Genomic DNA, 19,464 nt, shown 5'->3' on the forward strand with positions numbered 1-19,464 from the left:
TTTGTAGCCGCTGTTCCTCCAGCGTTCATTCCTGAACCGCCTGTTAGGCTTGTTGGGCCCGGATGAACTGAGCTATCAACTCGTCCATGCTGATGCTGCGTAAACGTCAACCCTGATCTGACCAAGTTGTCAGGATGCCTGCATTCTCCACCACTTGTGGCAGACCAGGAGGTTGGGTCAAAAAGTTTACACAGATCAGACATGGACAGAGTAATATTAGCTCAGTTTCAAAGGTGTTTATTAAAATAATAGTCCAAAAGAAAAGAATAGGTCTCCCCCAAGAGACCCTGTCCAGGATACCGTCGTCTGGGCTCCAGGTCTTGCTGTATCCTGTGGGGATCAAAACTGAACTCCCTCCTGTTACCTCTGGTACCGTCCCCAACTATACGGGAGTCCTTTCCTCCCCCAGTCTCTCCTGTGTGCTGCCCTTCTGGCAGCTTTATGGGACTTGTACAGCTGGTGAGCAATCAGCCCTTGATTGCTCACCAATCCCCAATCAGCCCCAATTATTCCTGGCCGGAGATCTCGTCGAGACCTGGCACATCCAGCAGCTGGAGCCTCGTGATGTATAGTCCGTCTGTCACCAGGCTTCGACGAGTCTCCCCCTGGTGGCTGACCTGCTGTACACCACAAGAGATACACAGGAACAGACACACGCATACGCACTCTACACACACGTTCACTGCAATATTGTTGTATGATGGTATTATACGTTTTGTATTGTAGATATGTAGTGGTGTAATAATGTTATATGATGTACTGTTTTGGATCCCTAAGAAACAGCTATGCAAGATTGTTTCACTTCTCAAACCCCAAACCCCAGCTTGGTCTGTTTCACAAGGATCCTGGAAGTCTCAAGATGTTGCGCCTCTGGGTTTTACGCCTCGATCGCACCAACACTGGTTTGGCATGTTGGTACACCAGAACTACATTCATTTGCAATGGAACACTGCGTTTGCCTTGCAGCATTGCAGTTGCAGTGCGTTCTGTGTGGTGCATAAGTTGGATTTATCGAACATATGCATCAAATTGTATGTGTAGATGGCTTGAAGGAAATGGTAGCAGAAGGACAAGCAAGTGTAGTGTAGAGAGTCACTGTACCATCTCAACTTCTGAAATATATTTTCTATAACCAAAAACATTGTAATTTCAGCTATTTGAAGCTGGTGTACAAAACTGAAAGTAAAATATTTGCTTTCAATGAGAATGACAGATCTATAACTAACATTTCTAAGTGAATTTGGTCGTGTCGCCCAAAAAGTTACATATCAAATCAAATGATATTTGTCACATGCGCCGAATACAAAAGCTGTAGACCTTACCATGAAATGCTTACTTACAAAATATTTACTAAATAAACTGAAGTTAAAAAAATCTATTAAAAAATAACAGGGGGTACTGGATTCTTTGACCATTTTTTGGGCATTCCTCTGACAAAAAGTTACATATTGCAGCTTTTTATTTTACCTTTATTTAACTAGGTAAGTCAGTTAAGAACAAATTCTTATTTACAATGAGGGCCTACCCTGGCCAACACTGGGCCAATTGTGCACTGCCAAATAGGACTCCCAATCACGGCTGGTTGTGATACAGCCTGGAATCGAACCAGGGTCTGTAGCGATGCCTCTAGTACTGAGATGCAGTGCCTTAGACCACTGTGCCACTCGGGAGCCCGGGTGCTTTAATTAGAAGGTACTAAAAGACAAGGCAAAGGCATGAAAAAAAAGTGGTGTTTTGTCTGGTTGGGACCCTTATTGAAACTGAGGGCAAAACCTGGTCCAGGTAATATGGTTCAAAGATCTCGTACCTTAACATAAAATATTTTGGAATATACTGATTGACAACAATGGTTTTCCATGAAATGCTCCACTACGGCAGGTGGCGCTATTGTAATGCAGTCTTTTTTCACCGATCAACTTTAGTGAAACGACAACAAGGTCGCTATCAGCCGGTACGCAGAATCAGAGAAAGGTTTCAACCAACATTTCTTTAATAAAACGAACAGCTTGACTTCCATAACCATCGCCAATATGTCGAAACTACAGTTTCTGAATGTGTTTGTCACCGAGCGTTTATCCGCGGCTGCTGTGGAGATATTCGGTGTCGTGGAGAAGACTATAGCAGAGTATCAGGAAGAAATCTGCCTTTCAGCGGAGGAGAACGAGCGTCTACGGAGGCTGTTGGACATGGCTACCAAACCAGAAATAACGTTACACAGAGCAGGTTTGTAGCGAAATGCAGTTGTTGTAACGAGATTTGACATGTAGACTAGATGTATGTGGCACGTTGTGTTATGCCAAGGGGATAAGCTATACGGACATGCCTTGTGCCCAAATTGATGACTTATGGATGCGGTTCAGTCAGTCGTCCTGGTGAGACTAGTTTATGCTGGCTAGCTGTCAACGACCGCATTTATTTCGATGGGCAAGGGAGAAATAACTTGTATTATTGGTCACCATTCTAGATATCACCGTGTCCTGCCAATTAGCCAACATAACGAATTAAAAACTCGATCCGTTGGAATACTGCGTTACAAAAATGTCAAAGAGCGCTCCGTAAGCCACGTACCAGTGGTTGAAAACGAGGTATTGTTGGGTCGCGTCAATTCAATCTGGTACTGGAATAAAACAGTTAACACAGAGTAACTTCTGATTTCTTTGTACTTTAATTCATGCAAACACATTTATGGTAAATATGATGTTCGTATATACGGGCTCACTGTGTCACCACGCAGGGCAGACAGAGAACTGAAATGACATAAGTTCTTCCTTAAATACTTCTTGACAGACGTAGTTCCCTCTCCCTGAGGGCCTGTCATAGTAGAGGCTTGGGTGTGGTTTAGACTTACTCCAGCCTATCGTTGGCGTGCAGCCTGTAGACGCATCTTTGTTGCCAAGCATAGTTGTTTTCTAGCTTATCTTCGTGTGTACCCGAGAGTCAGACACCCAAGGACAGTGCCTGTTCTTATGCCACAGCCATTCTCCCTCTCTATCAGTTCCTCACATACACCTGTCCTTGAGCGGCCCCACAACCAGGCATTGTGTGTGTGTCACGAGTCTACTCAGCCTACACTCCTACTAGCCAGCAACCCTCCAGTTAGTCATGTCTATTATATGTCGCTCAATCTATGTTAATACAATATAAACCTCTTATGTTTAGCATTAGTATTCATAAGTTATGCACCACAACTCATTTTATTATATAGGTTTAAATAGTTGTATTATATTGGTTATGCAAACAAATAGTTGGTTAAACCCTAACAGTATGTGGCACTGGGACACATAATATGAAAAAAAGCCATACATTGGGTCCGCCATTGTTCAGTGTAGCCTAGTAATGCTAATATATTTGAGACCAGTGTGTTGCAGTTAATTTCGTATTTGACTTAAGTTAAATATCTTTGACTAGTAAATGGAATATACAGTGCATTCTGAAAGTATTCAAACCCCTTCCACATTTTGTTACGTTACAGCCTTATTCTAAAATGGATCCAATTTAATTTTACCCTCAATCTACACACAATACCCCATAATGACACAGCGAAAACAGGTTATACATTTTACATTACCTTATTTACATAAGCATTCAGACCCTTTGGTATTAGACTCGAAATTGAGCTCAGGTGCATCCTGTTTCCATTGATCATCCTTGAGATGTTTCAACAACTTGATTGGAGTCTATCTGTGGTAAATTCAATTGATTGGACATGATTTGGAAAGGCACACACCTGTCTACATAAGGTCCCACAGTTGACAGTGGATATCCGAGTAAAAACCAAGCCAGGTCGAAGGAATTGTCCGTAGAGCTCCGAGACAGGATTGTGTCGAGGCACAGATCTAGGGAAGGGTACCAAAACATTTCTGCAGCATTGAAGGTCCCCTAGAACACAGTGGCCTCCATCATTCTTAAATGGAAGAAGTTTGGAACCACCAAGACTCTTCCTAGAGCTGGCCACCTGGCTGAACTGAGCAATCAGGGGAGAAGAGCCTTGGTCAGGGAGGTGCCCAAGAACCCGATGGTCACTCTGACAGAGCTCCAGAGTTCCTCTGTGGAGATGGGAGAACCTTCCAGAAGGACAACTATTCTCTGCAGCACTCCACCAATCAGGGCTTTATGGTAGAGTGGCCAGACGGAAGCCACTCCTCAGTAAAAGGCACATAACAGCCCACTTGGAGTTTGCCAAAAGGCACCTAAAGGATTCTCTCTGGCCTGAATGCCAAGCGTCACATCTGGAGGAAACCTGGCACCATCCCTATGGTGAAGCATGGTGGTGGCAGCATCATGCTGTGGGGATGTTTTTCAGCAGCAGGGACTGGGACACTAGTCAGGATCAAGGGAAATATGTATGGAGCAAAGTACAAAGAGATCCTTGATGAAAACCTGCTCCAGAGCACTCAGGACCTTAGACTGGGGCAAAGGTTCACCTTCCAACAGGACAATGACCCTAAGCAGACAGCCAAGACAATGCAGGAGTGGCTTCGGGACAATTCTCTGAATGTCCTTGAGTGGTCTGGCCAGAGCCTGGACTTGAACCCGATTTGAACATCTCTGGAGAGACCTGAGAATAGCTGTGCAGCAACGCTCCCCATCCAACCTGACAGATCTTGAGAGGATCTGCAGAGAAGAATGGGAGAAACTCCACAAATACAGGTGTGCCAAGCTTCTAGCTTCATACCCAACAAGACTCAAGGCTGTATTCGCTGCCAAAAGCGCCTCAACAAAGTACTGAGTAAAGGGTCTGAATACTTATGTAAATGTGATATTTCCTTTTTTTTTGTCATTATGGGGTATTTTGTGTAGATTGAGGGGAAAAAAACAATTGAATCCATCTTAGAATAAGGATGTAACGTGACAATGTGGAAAAAGTCAAGGGGTCTGAATACTTTCCGAATGCACTGTACTGTACCAACGTTTACTACCTGAATTATTAGGATCATCTGGTTAACACCAGTGTTTGGAATACATTGAGCTCGTTGACAAAAACAGACCATGGGACACCTTTTCACACAGAGATGTATTTGTCAAAGGCCAGAGGTGGGTTTGTGTAAACTATGCGGTTATATTGGAGAAAGGTTTATAGCAGTGAATGTCATCAAATTATTTATTGTTATAGTATTTCTAAGTAGCAGCCATATCAGCCAGGGAAACTAAGAGCACTCAGATCTTTCTGCCTGACTGTGGCACTCTACCTGAGTTAAGATTTTCTTGTGACCACAACAAAACTACTTATTTTACTAAACTAGAGATTTAAATAAATTGTGATTGTTTAAAAAGATGGGCCTGACTGAGGTGGACTGTTTCCTCACCTTATTCTCCTTGTGGTTATCCGTGGTTGTTGGTTACTCAGAAAAAAACGGAGTGAATCTGAACAATCTCACAAGTTCCAACTTTGGCAGACAAGTTTCACATTCATCACATTAAAACATCTCAGTCAGATCACGTGAAGGGGAAGGAGTTCCCATAGGTCGTTTACGAAAACAAAAGAGAGCTAGTTACGATGATTGACTGAACAGAATCCGTTTGTCTCCACTCAACTCTCGCTGCGGGACATACATCATCAATTTTGTGCACCAGGCGTGTCCGTATAGCCTCTCCCATGTCAAAGAGCTTTCTCTTCCTCGGTCGTTACTAGTTACCACAGCCACAAAGACATAAATCCCGCCTATTTCAAAAATGTATCTTAAAATGTTAAACCTAACTGTAACCACACCTTAAATTAAGATCAAGAAGCAAAACGTTTGTTTTCACAATTTAGCCAATTTCGACTTTGTGGCTGTGGTAACTAGTGGAAACCCTCTAACTCTGGCTATGCGCGCCCTTGAACGCAACTCCTGGTTCGCCAACATTGCTTTGTTAAGTCATGTGCTGAGGTACCGGCTATAAGGCACTCCTGTCCTGTAAACAAGTAACCAAAATCTAAAACTGACCCTTACCTTAACCCTAACGATAAACTTAACCTAATTTGAACTAATTCTGAAATTAAATATATTTTTGTAGGTGAGGAGTGTCAGTATAGCCTTTTCTGTGCTGTAGTGTAGACTAGTCAACAAACTAGTTTTATTTTTGAGCACAGAGGCCTTCCTAACACAATGACAGATATATTAAGTCTATATTGATTGAATATATTTTTTCCCCTCCAGACTTCCAGCTACTCTCTCCCTCTGTTCCCCCTGAGCAGCAGAACTGTGAGCAGGAGTGGAGCCCCAGTCTGGGGCAGGAGGACCCAGAACCCACACAGATTAAAGAACAACAGGAGTTCAGACTCAGTCAGGAGGACTCACCTCAGCCCTCACATCTTTACCTAAACCAAACTGTGGATGATGGAGAGAGGAACACTCTACCTATCATCATAACTGAAGAGATCAAAACAGAACCTGATGGAGAGGGCTACAGAGTACCACAACCAACCAGTGATCAGCCCCTCTCCGTTCATCCAGACTGCTCTGCTGCAGTGGAGAAACTATATCAATGTAGACATTGTGGCAACAGCTTCACACGTAAGGGACACTTGACCATCCATTCAAAGATACACACAGGAGAGAATCCCTATCAGTGTAAACAATGTGGCAAAAGCTTCATCCAAAAAGGTGACTTGGACAGACATACAAGGGTACACACGGGAGAGAATCCATATCAGTGCAAACAATGTGGAAAAAGGTTTAGCCAGAAGGGAAGCTTGACAGTCCATTCAAGGATACATACAGGGGTGAGACCATATCAGTGCAAAGACTGTGGCAAAGCCTTCAACCAGAAGATAGAACTGACATTGCATATGAGAGCTCATACAGGAGAGAGACCATATAGCTGTCCTGTATGCAAGAAAGGTTACATCGCATTAAGCTATTTAAGACGTCATCAGCGTGTTCACACAGGGGAGAAACCTTACCAGTGCAAAGAATGTTACAAATGCTTTGGTTATAAACATCGCCTAAAATCACATATGAGCACTCATACTAAAGGGCATAAATGATATTACTGCACTGCGTGCAATAATAGCCTGAAATGAAAACAATAAATGAATACTTTGTCATTGTGAATTTCTTAATATGTCCAACTTCTGAATAAAAATGTTCTGTTTTCTGGCAATTAACAACAGAACAAACTGAGTAATGTGTGTTGAGGGGAAATCACCAGTCAGTATCAGATTGGTCAACTGAATCTAGCGCTCAGTTTCAGGGACCTATCCTCCAGGACACTGCGGGCTTCAGGAAGTCCTCACCGCTGTATCTAGCAGAGCACACACTCCTGTTCTCCGTATACACAAATAACAACTTTATGCAAAAACAGTGACCTCACCTTCATCAAATACCTGTATGGGGATGACATGGCTCTGGTTGCTTGCCTGGATGGCAAATCCAGCTCAGGTGTCTCCCAGTTAATTGATGACCTCGTGACATGTTTTGACAGTAGCTTCATTGACGTTAATTTCACCAAGACTAGAGAACTATGCCTTGGTAAGATGCGGAATAATGCAAGCAAACACACACTGACTATGGTGTAAAGATCCCTGATTGAGAGTGTTCTCACCTTCATCTCCACCTGGTATGGGAATTGGGAACCTCTCGTTCAGGGACAGGAGTAAACTGGCAAAAGTTGTCAATCAGGTCAGCAAAATAATCAGCAGCAAAACAGCCACAACTGCAAGAACTGTACACACAGAACATTACAAGGAAAGCACCTCAGGTCTTCAACAACCAATCCCGCCCACTGCATGTATCCTTCCAAATGCTGCCGTCTGGTCGGAGATGAAAGGTGCCACTTGCACGGAAGAATGGCTGGAGAAATCCCCTTCGCAGTGACAATTCTAAAAAAGATGAACTGACATGTAAATACCTTATGTAATGTGTATGTTTTCATCCATTTAATGTAAGCCAGAGCGCCAAAGACACTTTTCCATTCTGTGCAAACTTAATGGACCAAAACGTTTTCTAATCTCATCTTTCTAAACAACAGGAGTTCTTATTCAGTTGTTTAACAATGACATACGGGACATTTGGGCCACTATCTTCTACCTGTACTGACAGCTGCATGTTAGAATATTGATGTAGCCTATCACATTTGTTTTGACATAATCCAGGAAATAAACTACCTTTCCAGTGTAACCCCCTAGAGTCCATTGACGAATCGGTGCGTCAATCTAAGTAACATAATAAAAATCTGTCAGGTTAAGCTAGAGATGTTTTTTTTTGTTACATTGGATGCTTCTCAATCTGCCTATGTTGCACTTCCGCATTTGTGGTAAACGGTGGCAGAGCTAGAGCGGTGTTTGTCAGACCATGTGACATCAGTCTTCTCACGAAAACGTCTATCAGTGTAAACAATGTGGCAACAGCTTCACATGTAAGGGACACTTGACCATCCATTCAAAGACACACATACGGGAGAGACCATGTCAGTGCAGACTGTGGGAAAGCCTTCAACCAGAAGATAGAATTGACATTGCATATGAGAGTTCATACCAGGGAGAGACCATATATAGTAGCTGTCCTGTGTGCAGGAAAAGTTACATCGCATTAAGGTACACTACATGACCAAACGTATGTGGACACATGCTTGTTGAACATCTCGTTCCAAAATCATGGGCATTCATTTGGAATTGGTCCCCCTTGCTGCTATAAAAGCCTCCACTCTTCTAGTAAGGCTTTCCACTAGATGTTGGAACATTGCTGTGGGGACTTGTTTCCATTCAGCCACGAGGATTAGTGTGGTCGGGCACTGATGTTGGGCGATTAGGCCTGACTCAAAGTCAGCGTTCCAATTCATCCCAAAGGTGTTCAATGAGGTTGATGTCAGGGCTCTGTGCAGGCCAGTCAAGTTCTTCCACACCGATCTTGACAAACCATTTATGTATGGACCTCACTTTGTGCACAGGGGCATTGTCATGCTCAAACAGGTAAGGGCCTTCCCCAAACTGTTGCCACAAATTTGGAAGCACAGAATCGTCTCGAATGTCATTGTATGCTGTAGCGTTAAGATTTCCCTTCACTGGAACTAAGGGGCCTAGCCCGAGCCATGAAAAACAGCCCCAGACCATTATTCCTCCACTAAACTTTACAGTTGGCACTATACATTGGGGCATCAGACTGCGAGATGGTGAAGTGTGATTCATCACTCCAGAGAATGCGTTTCCACTGGTCCAAACTCCAATGGCGGCAAGCTTTACACCACTCCAGCTGAAGCTTGGCGTTGCGCATGGTGATCTTAGGCTTGTGTGCGACTGCTCGGCCATGGAAACCCATTTCATGAAGCTCCAGAGGCAGTTTGGAGCTCGGTAGTGAGTGTTGCAACCGGGGACAGACCATTTGTATGCGTTCCGCGTTTCAGCCGTCCCGTTCTGTGAGCTTGTGTGGTCTACCACTTGGCCGCTGAGCCGTTGTTGCTCCTATATGTTCCCACTTCACAATAACGGCACTTACAATAGACCGGGGCAGCTCTAGCAGGGCAGACATTTGTTGGAAATGTGGTCTCCTATGAGCTCTTCAGTAAGGTCATTCTACTGCCAATGTGTCTCTGGAGATTGCATGGCTTTGTGCTCGATTTTTTTTACACCTGTCAGCAATGGGTGTGGCTGAAATAGTCAAATCCACTAATTTGAAGGGGTGTCTACATACTCATGTATATATAGTGTCTCTAAGATGTCATCAGCGTGTTCACATGGGAGATCTCTTACCAGTGCAAATAATGTGGCAAATACTTTAGTTTGAAAGGAAACTTGAAGTCTCATATGATCATTCACAAAAGGGGTTACATAAAAGCTTCAACACCTGAAGTGAATCTGAAGTTAAAACAATAAATTCATACTTTGTCATTGTGAATTTCTTGACACATTCAACTTGTGAATACGTTTTATATGATGTTTTCTGGCAATTGATAACAGAACAAATTGTGTAATTTGTGGAGAGGGAAAAGCATTAGTCTATCAGATCTGTAAACTGAATCTAGCTCTGACTCGGGGACCTACCCTCCAGGACACTGCTGGCTTCAGGAAGTCCGCACAGCTGTCTACAACAGAGCACACACGCCTGTTCTCCGTATAGACGACATGCTCCAGTTGCTTGCCTGGGGGGCAAATCCAGCTCAAACTTCTCCCAGTTCATTGACGGCCTCCGGACGTGGTTTGACGTGCTCCAAGACATCAGGTGGCGCTAATGTAATGCAGTCTTACACCGTCCGCGGTTGATGACAGAAAACACAGCACGTGACATTGTTGTTTACAAAGGCATCTACTCGGTAGCGTAAACCCGCTAGACTGAAGCAGACAGACGTTTCAACATTTATTTGATAAAACAAACAGCTAGACTTCCATAACCATCGCCAATATGTCCAAACTACAGTTGCTGAATGTATTCGTTACCGAGCGTTTATCGGCGGCTGCTGTGGAGATATTCGGTGTCGTGCAGAAGACCTTAGCAGAGTATCAGGAAGAAATCTTCCGTTCAGCGGAGGAGAACGACCGTCTACGGAGGGAGATGGACATGATTATCAAATCAGAGATACAGTTATACAGAACAGGTCTGTAGCGAGTTAACGTTCGAGTTATAACAATATTTTACTTGTATAATGTTACTAGACAATTTATGTGGCATGTTGTGCAATTCTCACCCTGACCGCAACTCTGGGGAGTAATCATTAGTGCAAACAGATGCAAAATGAGAATAATCTATTGAATAAATTCAGGTTTATCCCTCCGTTTCGTTCCGTTTGCTTCCGTCTAAGAAACGTTTTGCAACAGAATCGGCGTAATGAATACACCCTTTTTTTTGCCAACGTTGCTTTATTGAATCACGTGCTGTAGTGTAGACCAAGGTTGCGTTCAGTACGACAGAAAGGGGTGCAACGTTGAATTTATCGGTAACGGAACGACTAGTTGAAAAAGTTGTGATTATGGTGGCCCAGAGGGCAGTTACCATGTGGTGATGGACGACTTTTTGCGATTTCAGACTGAGGGGATTCGATTAACCTGCCCGGGTTGAACCGCTAGCCCGGGCTGGTGAGGGAGGCAGGCACGCCCTACTCAAATCGTATGGTAATCTGCGCTGCTCGGTCATATTGTCAAAAATGGAGCATCATTCAGAAACATTCAACATCTCTTCTCCATAAAATATAAAGTACCAGTCAAAAGTATTAAATTCCACAAATTAACTTTTAACAAGGCAAACCTGTTAATTGAAATACATTTCAGGTGACAACCTCATGAAGCTCGTTGAGAGAATGCCAAGAGTGTGCAAAGCTGTCATCAAGGCAAAGGGTGGCTACTTTGAATAATCTAAAATCTATTTTGATTTGTTTAACACTTTTTTTGGTAACTACATGATTCCATATGTGTTATTTCATAGTATTGATGTCTTCGCTATTATTCTACAATGTAGGCTTTATTCATCTGCCAGAACGGGGCACCTGGCTCACGACCAGGAGGCAGCCCGGTTCCAAAACAAATGCAGTCAACACTAACCCGGTACACCAGGAGCAGGCATCGAATCCCCTCATGTTCTCACCCATATGCATCAGGTAAAACCGCCTAGCGACCAGTTCAGTTCGCTTGAAAGTTTGCTATGTTGCGGAACGGTTTGTCTTGTACATTCTTTGAATCCACAACCCAACCTTCTCCGTTCAATTGAACATTATTTTAAGTTTGTATGTACTGAACGCAACCCAGGCAGATGAAGTGCCACAGGCGTTTTAAAACTAGCACAGACCTCAAACAGTCGTTTTTCTACAGATTTTGGAAAAACTCTAATTTGAGCTTCTCATATCGCCCCAAATTTAGTCCAGTTACTGTGTGTGGGGAGAATCAGTAATATTCAGTCAGATCCTATGGCTGTCTCATAGTCACCAATGTGATGTCAGCTGAACATACAGTTTATCTTTTGCATTGAAGTGTAAATCAAATCAAACGTTATTTGTCACATAGACCAAATACAACAAGTGTAGACCTTACCGTGAAATGCTTACAAGCCCTTAACCAACAGTGTGCAGTTCAAGAAGAGTTAAGAACATATTTCCCAAATAAACTAAAGTCAAAAAATAAATAACAATAAAAACAATAAGGAGGCTATATACAGGGGGTATATAGAGTCAATGTGCGGGGTACAGGTTAGTCGAGTTAATTTGTACATGTGTGTAGGGATGAAGTGACTGCATAAATGGCTACCACTCTGAGTAGACACAGTTTTAGAATTCGTGGGCACCATAGGTTTGAGAAAAAAGTCAACGCAAAACAGGCCCTATTCAATTCAAACCATCTGTTTACAGGTCCACAGCAATTTGCAATTGTTGTGTTTCATAACCTTTTTGTCTGTCCGATCCGATGGCTCTTTCATAGTCACCATTGCGATAGCAGCTGGATCTGGGGCCTCATTTATAAACCGCGGGTACGTGCAAAATATACCCCAAAATGTGTGCACCAGTTTCCACATAAAAGTTGGCATTTATAAAAACTGAAGTTGATGTGAAAATGTGCTCACATTCCCGCAAACTTTAGACCGTGCACACGCACAGTTTCTAGTGGTTGAAGTATTGCATTGCAAGTAGATTAGTATTTTGTGCAAAAGGGGCATATGATGGACGGCTTATTCATAACAAACAGGTTAATATCAAGATGCAATAATTTCCCATTAGTGAGGAGAGAAAGTCTCATTTGTTTATCTTTGCATTTTAAAATAATTAGAAATAGGTATATTTCCTAGACTATTATTTATTTAATTGCATAATAAATTCCTCTCCTTTTTGCAATGGTTTCATACTCACGAGGTAGCCAATAGGCCTACAACAGTGATACCATTCATTCCATCTCTAGTTGAATTGGACCCACTTCACAGCAGTCAATAGATAAGCTACAGTATTTGAAGTATTTTGCAGTATGCCATCTGATCTGGAGCTTAGGTTATTAAGGTGTAAGTTACTTCTATAGTTTACGTCTGAATACTGTAATTTCACATTTCTTCAGTAGACAATATTGGATTTATACACAACTTTTCATAACCATTGAAGAATAAATTCTTCACCTTTTCTGGGCATGCTGGGTTCATATTCCCGAAGTAGCCATAGCCTATATACAACAAATTACCATGCGCATCTCTCATTTAATTGGGCCTATTAGATAACGCTATTATTTCAAGTATTTTGCTCTATACATCAGAAAGGAAGCGGGGTTTCTAACAAAGTAGAATTTAACAGGTGAACAGGCAGTTGATATTTTGTATTGAAGTGTATGGATACCACTGTGAGTAGACACTGTTTCACAATTCGCGGGCAGTGCACCATAGGTTCGAGGAAAAAGTGAATGCAAAACAGGCCCTATTAAATTCAAACGATCTGTTTACAAGTCCACAGCCATTTGCAATTGTTGTATTTCCTAAGCTGTATGTCTGTCAGCCTAGGCCTACAGCAAGTTTAACATTGTGCCATCCCCTCCAAAGACATATGATCAAGTTCACTATTGCTATTTCCTTTAGAAACTTGCCTCGGCCTAATTCAAATACTTTAAAAGTATACAGCAAATAAGGGCGTTATTGTTACCATAAAAGGTGAACGATAGGCGTTTTTCAGGCGGAGTTTTAATGCTCGTTCACGAGTGCACAGTTTCAGGACGGGTCTGATTTTATAACTGTAAACATGTGCCAAGTTGATAAATCTCAATATTTTTGTATGTGCGCAAACTTTTCAGAAATGGCGCACGCATTTAATTGGTGTGAAATTTACGCAACGTTATAAATGAGGCTGGTCTACTTATGCGCCAACCAGATAATGAGCCTATGAGGTGTCTCGGTTTCTATACCTTCTCTGGTGTAGATGCTGCGTTCATAACCAAGTGGGAAAGTGTTAATTACCAGTTGTGACTACGAGTTGGATGCATTCACATGCTTTGAACTCGTTGAGAAATGCAGATTGGCCAATGGCAAACAAGCTGCTTCAACTATAAACTAAAAGTACAGTTATCCTGCTCACAAACAAATTGTGTTCAAAAACCATATTCATAGATAGTTTTTTATAAATAATGTTTTGTTGCATTTACCGGCCAAAATTGCCATTCTCGAGATAATTTTCTTAATGTGTGACGTCAGGTTTCAGCATGTGGGATAAGTCGGAGCTTGGTATGATAGATTAGTTTCCCACTAGTATTTACCAGTTGAAGGGACGTTTTTCCCTGTCGTATGTGGGAAATACCGTCTTCCCATTTGGTTATGAACAAAGCAAGACCAGTCTTCTTCTAAAGTGGGATTTTAGGGTAGACGGCTCAGTCATTCAAAATGCACTCAGAACCCTACTGGGGACCTGACAGGCCGGATCTGCTCCAGCCAGTACTCTGTGTAGCCCCTCATCCACGACATCCTTCAATCCCAAGAGGTGTTCAGCTGCAGATATGATATCAATCAATCTTGAGTTCTTATCCACTCCGGCAGTGCAGTTTATAACCATAGCGATAAATGCCAAAGTCCACCTTTTTCACGACGAGGGTATCTGGACCCTGCACCTGGCGAACGGCACCCACAGGACTAGACTACATTCACATTTACATTTACGTCATTTAGCAGACGCTCTTATCCAGAGCGACTTACAAATTGGTGCATTCAACTTATGATATCCAGTGGAACAACCACTTTACAATAGTACATCTATATCTTTTTTGGGGGGGGGTGGGGTTAGAAGGATTACTTTATCTTATCCCAGGTATTCCTTAAAGAGGTGGGGTTTCAGGTGTCTCCGGAAGGTGGTGATTGACTCCGCTGTCCTGGCGTCGTGAGGGAGCTTGTTCCACCATTAGGGTGCCAGAGCAGCGAACAGTTTTGACTGGGCTGAGCGGGAACTGTGCTTCCGCAGAGGTAGGGAGGCGAGCAGGCCAGAGGTGGATGAACGCAGTGCCCTTGTTTGGGTGTAGGGACTGATCAGAGCCTGAAGGTACGGAGGTGCCGTTCCCCTCACAGCTCCGTAGGCAAGCACCATGGTCTTGTAGCAGATGCGAGCTTCAACTGGAAGCCAGTGGAGTGTGCGGAAGAACGGGGTGACGTGAGAGAACTTGGGAAGGTTGAACACCAGACGGGCTGCGGCGTTCTGGATGAGTTGTAGGGGTTTAATGGCGCAGGCAGGAAGCCCCGCCAACAGCAAGTTGCAGTAATCCAGACGGGAGATGACAAGTGCCTGGATTAGGACCTGCGCCGCTTCCTGTGTGAGGCAGGGTCGTACTCTGCGAATGTTGTAGAGCATGAACCTACAGGATCGGGTCACCGTCTTGATGTTAGTGGAGAACGACAGGGTGTTGTCCAGGGTCACGCCAAGGCTCTTAGCACTCTGGGAGGAGGACACAATGGAGTTGTCAACCGTGATGGCGAGATCATGGAACGGGCAGTCCTTCCCCGGGACGAAGAGCAGCTCCGTCTTGCCGAGGTTCAGCTTGAGATGGTGATCCGTCATCCACACTGATATGTCTGCCAGACATGCAGAGATGCGATTTGCCACCTGGTTATCAGAAGGGGGAAAGGAGAAGATTAGTTGTGTGTTGTCTGCGTAGCAATGATAGGAGAGACCATGTGAGGATATGACAGAGCCAAGTGACTTGGTGTATAGCGAGAATAGGAGAGGGCCTAGAACTGAGCCCTGGGGGACACCAGTGGTGAGAGCACATGGTGCGGAGACGGATTCTCGCCACGCCACCTGGTAGGAGCGACCTGTCAGGTAGGACGCAATCCAAGAGTGAGCCGCGCTGGAGATGCCCAACTCGGAGAGGGTGGAGAGGAGGATCTGATGGTTCACAGTATCAAAGGCAGCAGATAGGTCTAGAAGGATGAGAGCAGAGGAGAGAGAGTTAGCTTTAGCAGTGCGGAGAGCCTCCGTGACACAGAGAAGAGCAGTCTCAGTTGAATGACCAGTCTTGAAACCTGACTGATTTGGATCAAGAAGGTCATTCTGAGAGAGATAGCAAGAGAGCTGGCCAAGGACGGCACGTTCAAGAGTTTTGGAGAGAAAAGAAAGAAGGGATACTGGTCTGTAGTTGTTGACATCGGAGGGATCGAGTGTTGTTTTTTTGAGAAGGGGTGCAACTCTCGCTCTCTTGAAGACGGAAGGGACATAGCCAGCGGTCAAGGATGAGTTGATGAGCGAGGTGAGGTAAGGGAGAAGGTCTCCGGAAATGGTCTGGAGAAGAGAGGAGGGGATAGGGTCAAGCGGGCAGGTTGTTGGGTGGCCGGCCGTCACAAGTCGCAAGATTTCATCTGGAGAGAGAGGGGAGAAAGAGGTCAAAGCATAGGGTAGGGCAATGTGAGCAGGACCAGCGGTGTTTGACTTAACAAACGAGGATCGGATGTCGTCGACCTTCTTTTCAAAATGGTTGACAAAGTCGTCCGCAGAGAGGGAGGAGGGAGGGGAGGGGGAGGAGGATTCAGGAGGGCGGAGAAGGTGGCAAAGAGCTTCCTAGGGTTAGAGGCAGATGCTTGGAATTTAGAGTGGTAGAAAGTGGCTTTAGCAGCAGAAACAGAGGAAGAAAATGTGGAGAGGAGGGAGTGAAAAGATGCCAGGTCCACAGGGAGGCTAGTTTTCCTCCATTTCCGCTCGGCTGCCCGGAGCCCTGTTCTGTGAGCTCGCAATGAATCGTCAAGCCACGGAGCAGGAGGGGAGGACCGAGCCGGCCGGGAGGATAGGGGACATAGAGAGTCAAAGGATGCAGAAAGGAAGGAGAGGAGGGTTGAGGAGGCAGAATCAGGAGATTGGTTGGAGAAGGATTTAGCAGAGGGAAGAGATGATAGGATGGAAGAGGAGAGAGTAGCAGGAGAGAGAGAGCGAAGGTTGCGACGGCGCAATACCATCTGAGTAGGGGCAGAGTGAGTAGTGTTGGAGGAGAGCGAGAGGGAAAAGGATACAAGGTAGTGGTCGGAGACTTGGAGGGGAGTTGCAGTGAGATTAGTAGAAGAACAGCATCGAGTAAAGATGAGGTCAAGCGTATTGCCTGCCGTGTGAGTGGGGGGGACGGTGAGAGGGTGAGGCCAAAAGAGGAGAGGAGTGGTGTCTCCACCATGGCAACCGACCCACTAGCACTTTCTTTCACTCTTTTGGCTGCCTCGGCATAAGAGACACTGGACAGCTCTTACCCTGGAAATCTCTGCCTCCTTCACCCTTACAGGGAATTCAAGGAGCTCATGTTCATGTTTCCCACCAGTGTAGACTAGACAACAAATCATCTTGTTTTTTTTGCACAGACAGGCCTTCCAAGTAAAAGTACAGATTTTGTATTAAGCTAAGTCAATATTGATTGAATATGTTTTTTCCCTCCAGACTTCCAGCTGCTGACTCCTGCCGTTCCCCCTGAGCAGCAGAACTGTGAGCAGGAGTGGAGCCCCAGTCTAGAGCAGGAGGACCCAGAACCCACACAAATTAAAGAGGAACATCAGGAGTTCAGACTCAGTCAGGAGGACTCACCTCAGCCCTCACATCTTTACCTAAACCAAACTGTGGATGATGGAGAGAGGAGCACTCTACCTATCATCATAACTGAAGAGATCAAAACAGAACCTGATGGAGAGGGCTACAGAGTACCACAACCAACCAGTGATCAGCCCCTCTCCGTTCATCCAGACTGCTCTGCTACACTGGAAAAACCATATTGGTGTAAACAATGTGGCAAAAGCTTTACACGTAAGGGAAACTTGACCTTGCATTTAAAGATACACACAGGAGAGAAACCTTATCTGTGCAAACAATGTGGCAAAAGGTTTAACCAGAAGAGCAACTTGACCATCCATACAAGGGTACACACAGGAGAGAATCCCTATCAGTGCAAACAATGTGGCAAAAGGTTTAACCATAAGAGCAACTTGACCAGCCATACAAGGATACACACAGGAGAGAATCCGTATCAATGGAAAGCAATTTAAGACTTCATCAGTGTGTTCACACGGGAGAAATCTTACCAGTGCAAATAATGTGGCAAAAGCTTTGGTTATAAACAGCCATACATCACATATGAGCACTCACATTAAAGGGCATACATCATATTACTGCAGTGAGCACAGCAAAAGCTTCAGCCTAGAGTGAAAGTCAAAACTACAAATGATACTTTGCATCATTGTGGATTTCTTCTCACATCCAACTTGTAAATTAATGTTATGTTCTGTTTTCTGGCACTTGACGACAAAACAAATTGAGTTGTGAAAATCATCAGTGAGTATTAGATTTCTTAGCTGAAACTCTCTCATTTTCAGAGACCTACAGTGCATTCGGAAAGTATTCAGACCACTTGACTCTTTCCATTTTGTTACGTTACAGCCTTATTCTAAAATTGATTAAATAGTTTTTTTCCCCTCATCAATCTACTCACAATACCCCATAATGACAAAGCAAAAAAAGTTTTCAAAATTTTAGCAAATGGATCTCTCTGTACTTTTCTCCGTTCAGCTTTGCCTCGATCCTGACTACCGTAATTGCTGGACTATAAGCCGCTACTTTTTTCCCACGCTTTGAATCTCGCGGCTTAAACAATGACGCGGCTAATATATGGATTTTTCCCGCTTTCAAATAAAATAAAAAAAATAAACACATTCTGTGACGTGCTTAGTTTTTTGGCGGCATGAAGCTTTCATTAGACCAATGAAATTGCCGAACGGGTTAAGGTCAAACAACTTTTTTGTTTACTGTTTATATTAAATCGAGCGCTCTCAAACTTCCCATCATTCTGATTATGGTAGTCATTTTGTCACCATCATCATGGCAAAGACACGGAGAAATGCATATGATGCAGCTTTCAAGTTGAAGGTGATTGATCTGGCTGTTGGAAAAGGAAATAGAGCTGCTGCACGGGAGCTTGGTCTTAATGAGTTGATGATAAGACGTTGGAAACAGCAGCGTGAGGAATTGACTCAGTGCAAAAAGACAACTAAAGCTTACTGCTCATTTTTTATTTTTTGTTACAAGCCGTGTTTCGTTAAAGCTTATTTATTTTTGTTACAAGCCGTGTTTCGTTAAAGCCTGTGTAAAGTTCGTTTCTTTCAATGTACCGGTAGGCACCTGCAGCTTATAGACATGTGCTGCTTATTTATGTTCAAAATAATATATATTTTTTAATTCAGTGGATGCAGCTTATATTCAGGTGCGCTCAATAGTCCGGAAATTACGGTAGTCTCCCAGTCCCTGCCACTGAAAAACATCCCCACAGCATGATGCTGCCACCACCATGGTTTACCATAGGGATGGTGCCAGGTTTCCTCCAGATGTGACGCTTGGCATTCAGGTCAAAGATTTTAATCTTGGTTTCATCAGACCAGAGAATCTTGTTTCTCATGGTCTGAGAGTCTTTAGGTGCCTTTTGGCAAACTCCAAGCGGGCTGTCATGTGCCTTTCGCTGAGGAGTGGCTTCCGTCTGGCCACTCTACCATAAAAGCCTGATTGGTGGAATGCTGCAGAGATGGTTGTCCTTCTGGAAGGTTCTCCCATCTCCACAAAGTGACTCTGGAGCTCTGTCAGAGTAACCATCAGGTT

At 44.0% G+C, this 19,464-nt stretch overlaps 2 protein-coding genes across 3 annotated transcripts; both read left to right on the forward strand.

Moving 5' to 3' along the window:
• Positions 1 to 1,625: 1,625 nt before the first annotated feature.
• On the forward strand, positions 1,626 to 8,102 carry LOC115179751 (zinc finger protein 239). The gene is made up of 2 exons (XM_029741470.1): positions 1,626 to 2,223; positions 6,141 to 8,102. The coding sequence occupies exons 1-2, from the start codon at positions 2,031 to 2,033 to the stop codon at positions 6,968 to 6,970; spliced, it is 1,023 nt and encodes a 340-aa protein (XP_029597330.1). The 5' UTR covers positions 1,626 to 2,030; the 3' UTR covers positions 6,971 to 8,102.
• A 1,927-nt stretch (positions 8,103 to 10,029) lies between these two features.
• LOC115179753 (zinc finger protein 45) lies at positions 10,030 to 18,263 on the forward strand. Of its 2 annotated transcripts, XM_029741474.1 has the most exons (3): positions 10,030 to 10,512; positions 11,370 to 11,508; positions 17,266 to 17,778. In XM_029741474.1, the coding sequence occupies exons 1-3, from the start codon at positions 10,320 to 10,322 to the stop codon at positions 17,297 to 17,299; spliced, it is 366 nt and encodes a 121-aa protein (XP_029597334.1). In that variant the 5' UTR covers positions 10,030 to 10,319; the 3' UTR covers positions 17,300 to 17,778. The 2 variants fall into 2 exon arrangements, with proteins under 2 accessions (XP_029597334.1, XP_029597333.1); XM_029741473.1 differs by lacking the exon at positions 11,370 to 11,508 and having other exon boundaries at positions 10,042 to 10,512; positions 17,266 to 18,263.
• Positions 18,264 to 19,464: the final 1,201 nt, after the last annotated feature.

The sequence above is a fragment of the Salmo trutta genome, chromosome 39 (genome assembly GCF_901001165.1).
Source record: "Salmo trutta chromosome 39, fSalTru1.1, whole genome shotgun sequence".
Classification (NCBI taxonomy): Eukaryota; Metazoa; Chordata; class Actinopteri; order Salmoniformes; family Salmonidae; genus Salmo; species Salmo trutta.

Coding starts and splice junctions, on each gene's coding strand:
- LOC115179751 (XM_029741470.1), top strand. CDS start 2,031: ATGTCGAAACTACAGTTTCTGAATGTGTTTGTCACCGAGCGTTTATCC. Junction 2,224..6,140: donor AATAACGTTACACAGAGCAG/GTTTGTAGCGAA, acceptor TTTCCCCTCCAG/ACTTCCAGCTACTCTCTCCC.
- LOC115179753 (XM_029741473.1), top strand. CDS start 10,320: ATGTCCAAACTACAGTTGCTGAATGTATTCGTTACCGAGCGTTTATCG. Junction 10,513..17,265: donor GATACAGTTATACAGAACAG/GTCTGTAGCGAG, acceptor TTTTCCCTCCAG/ACTTCCAGCTGCTGACTCCT.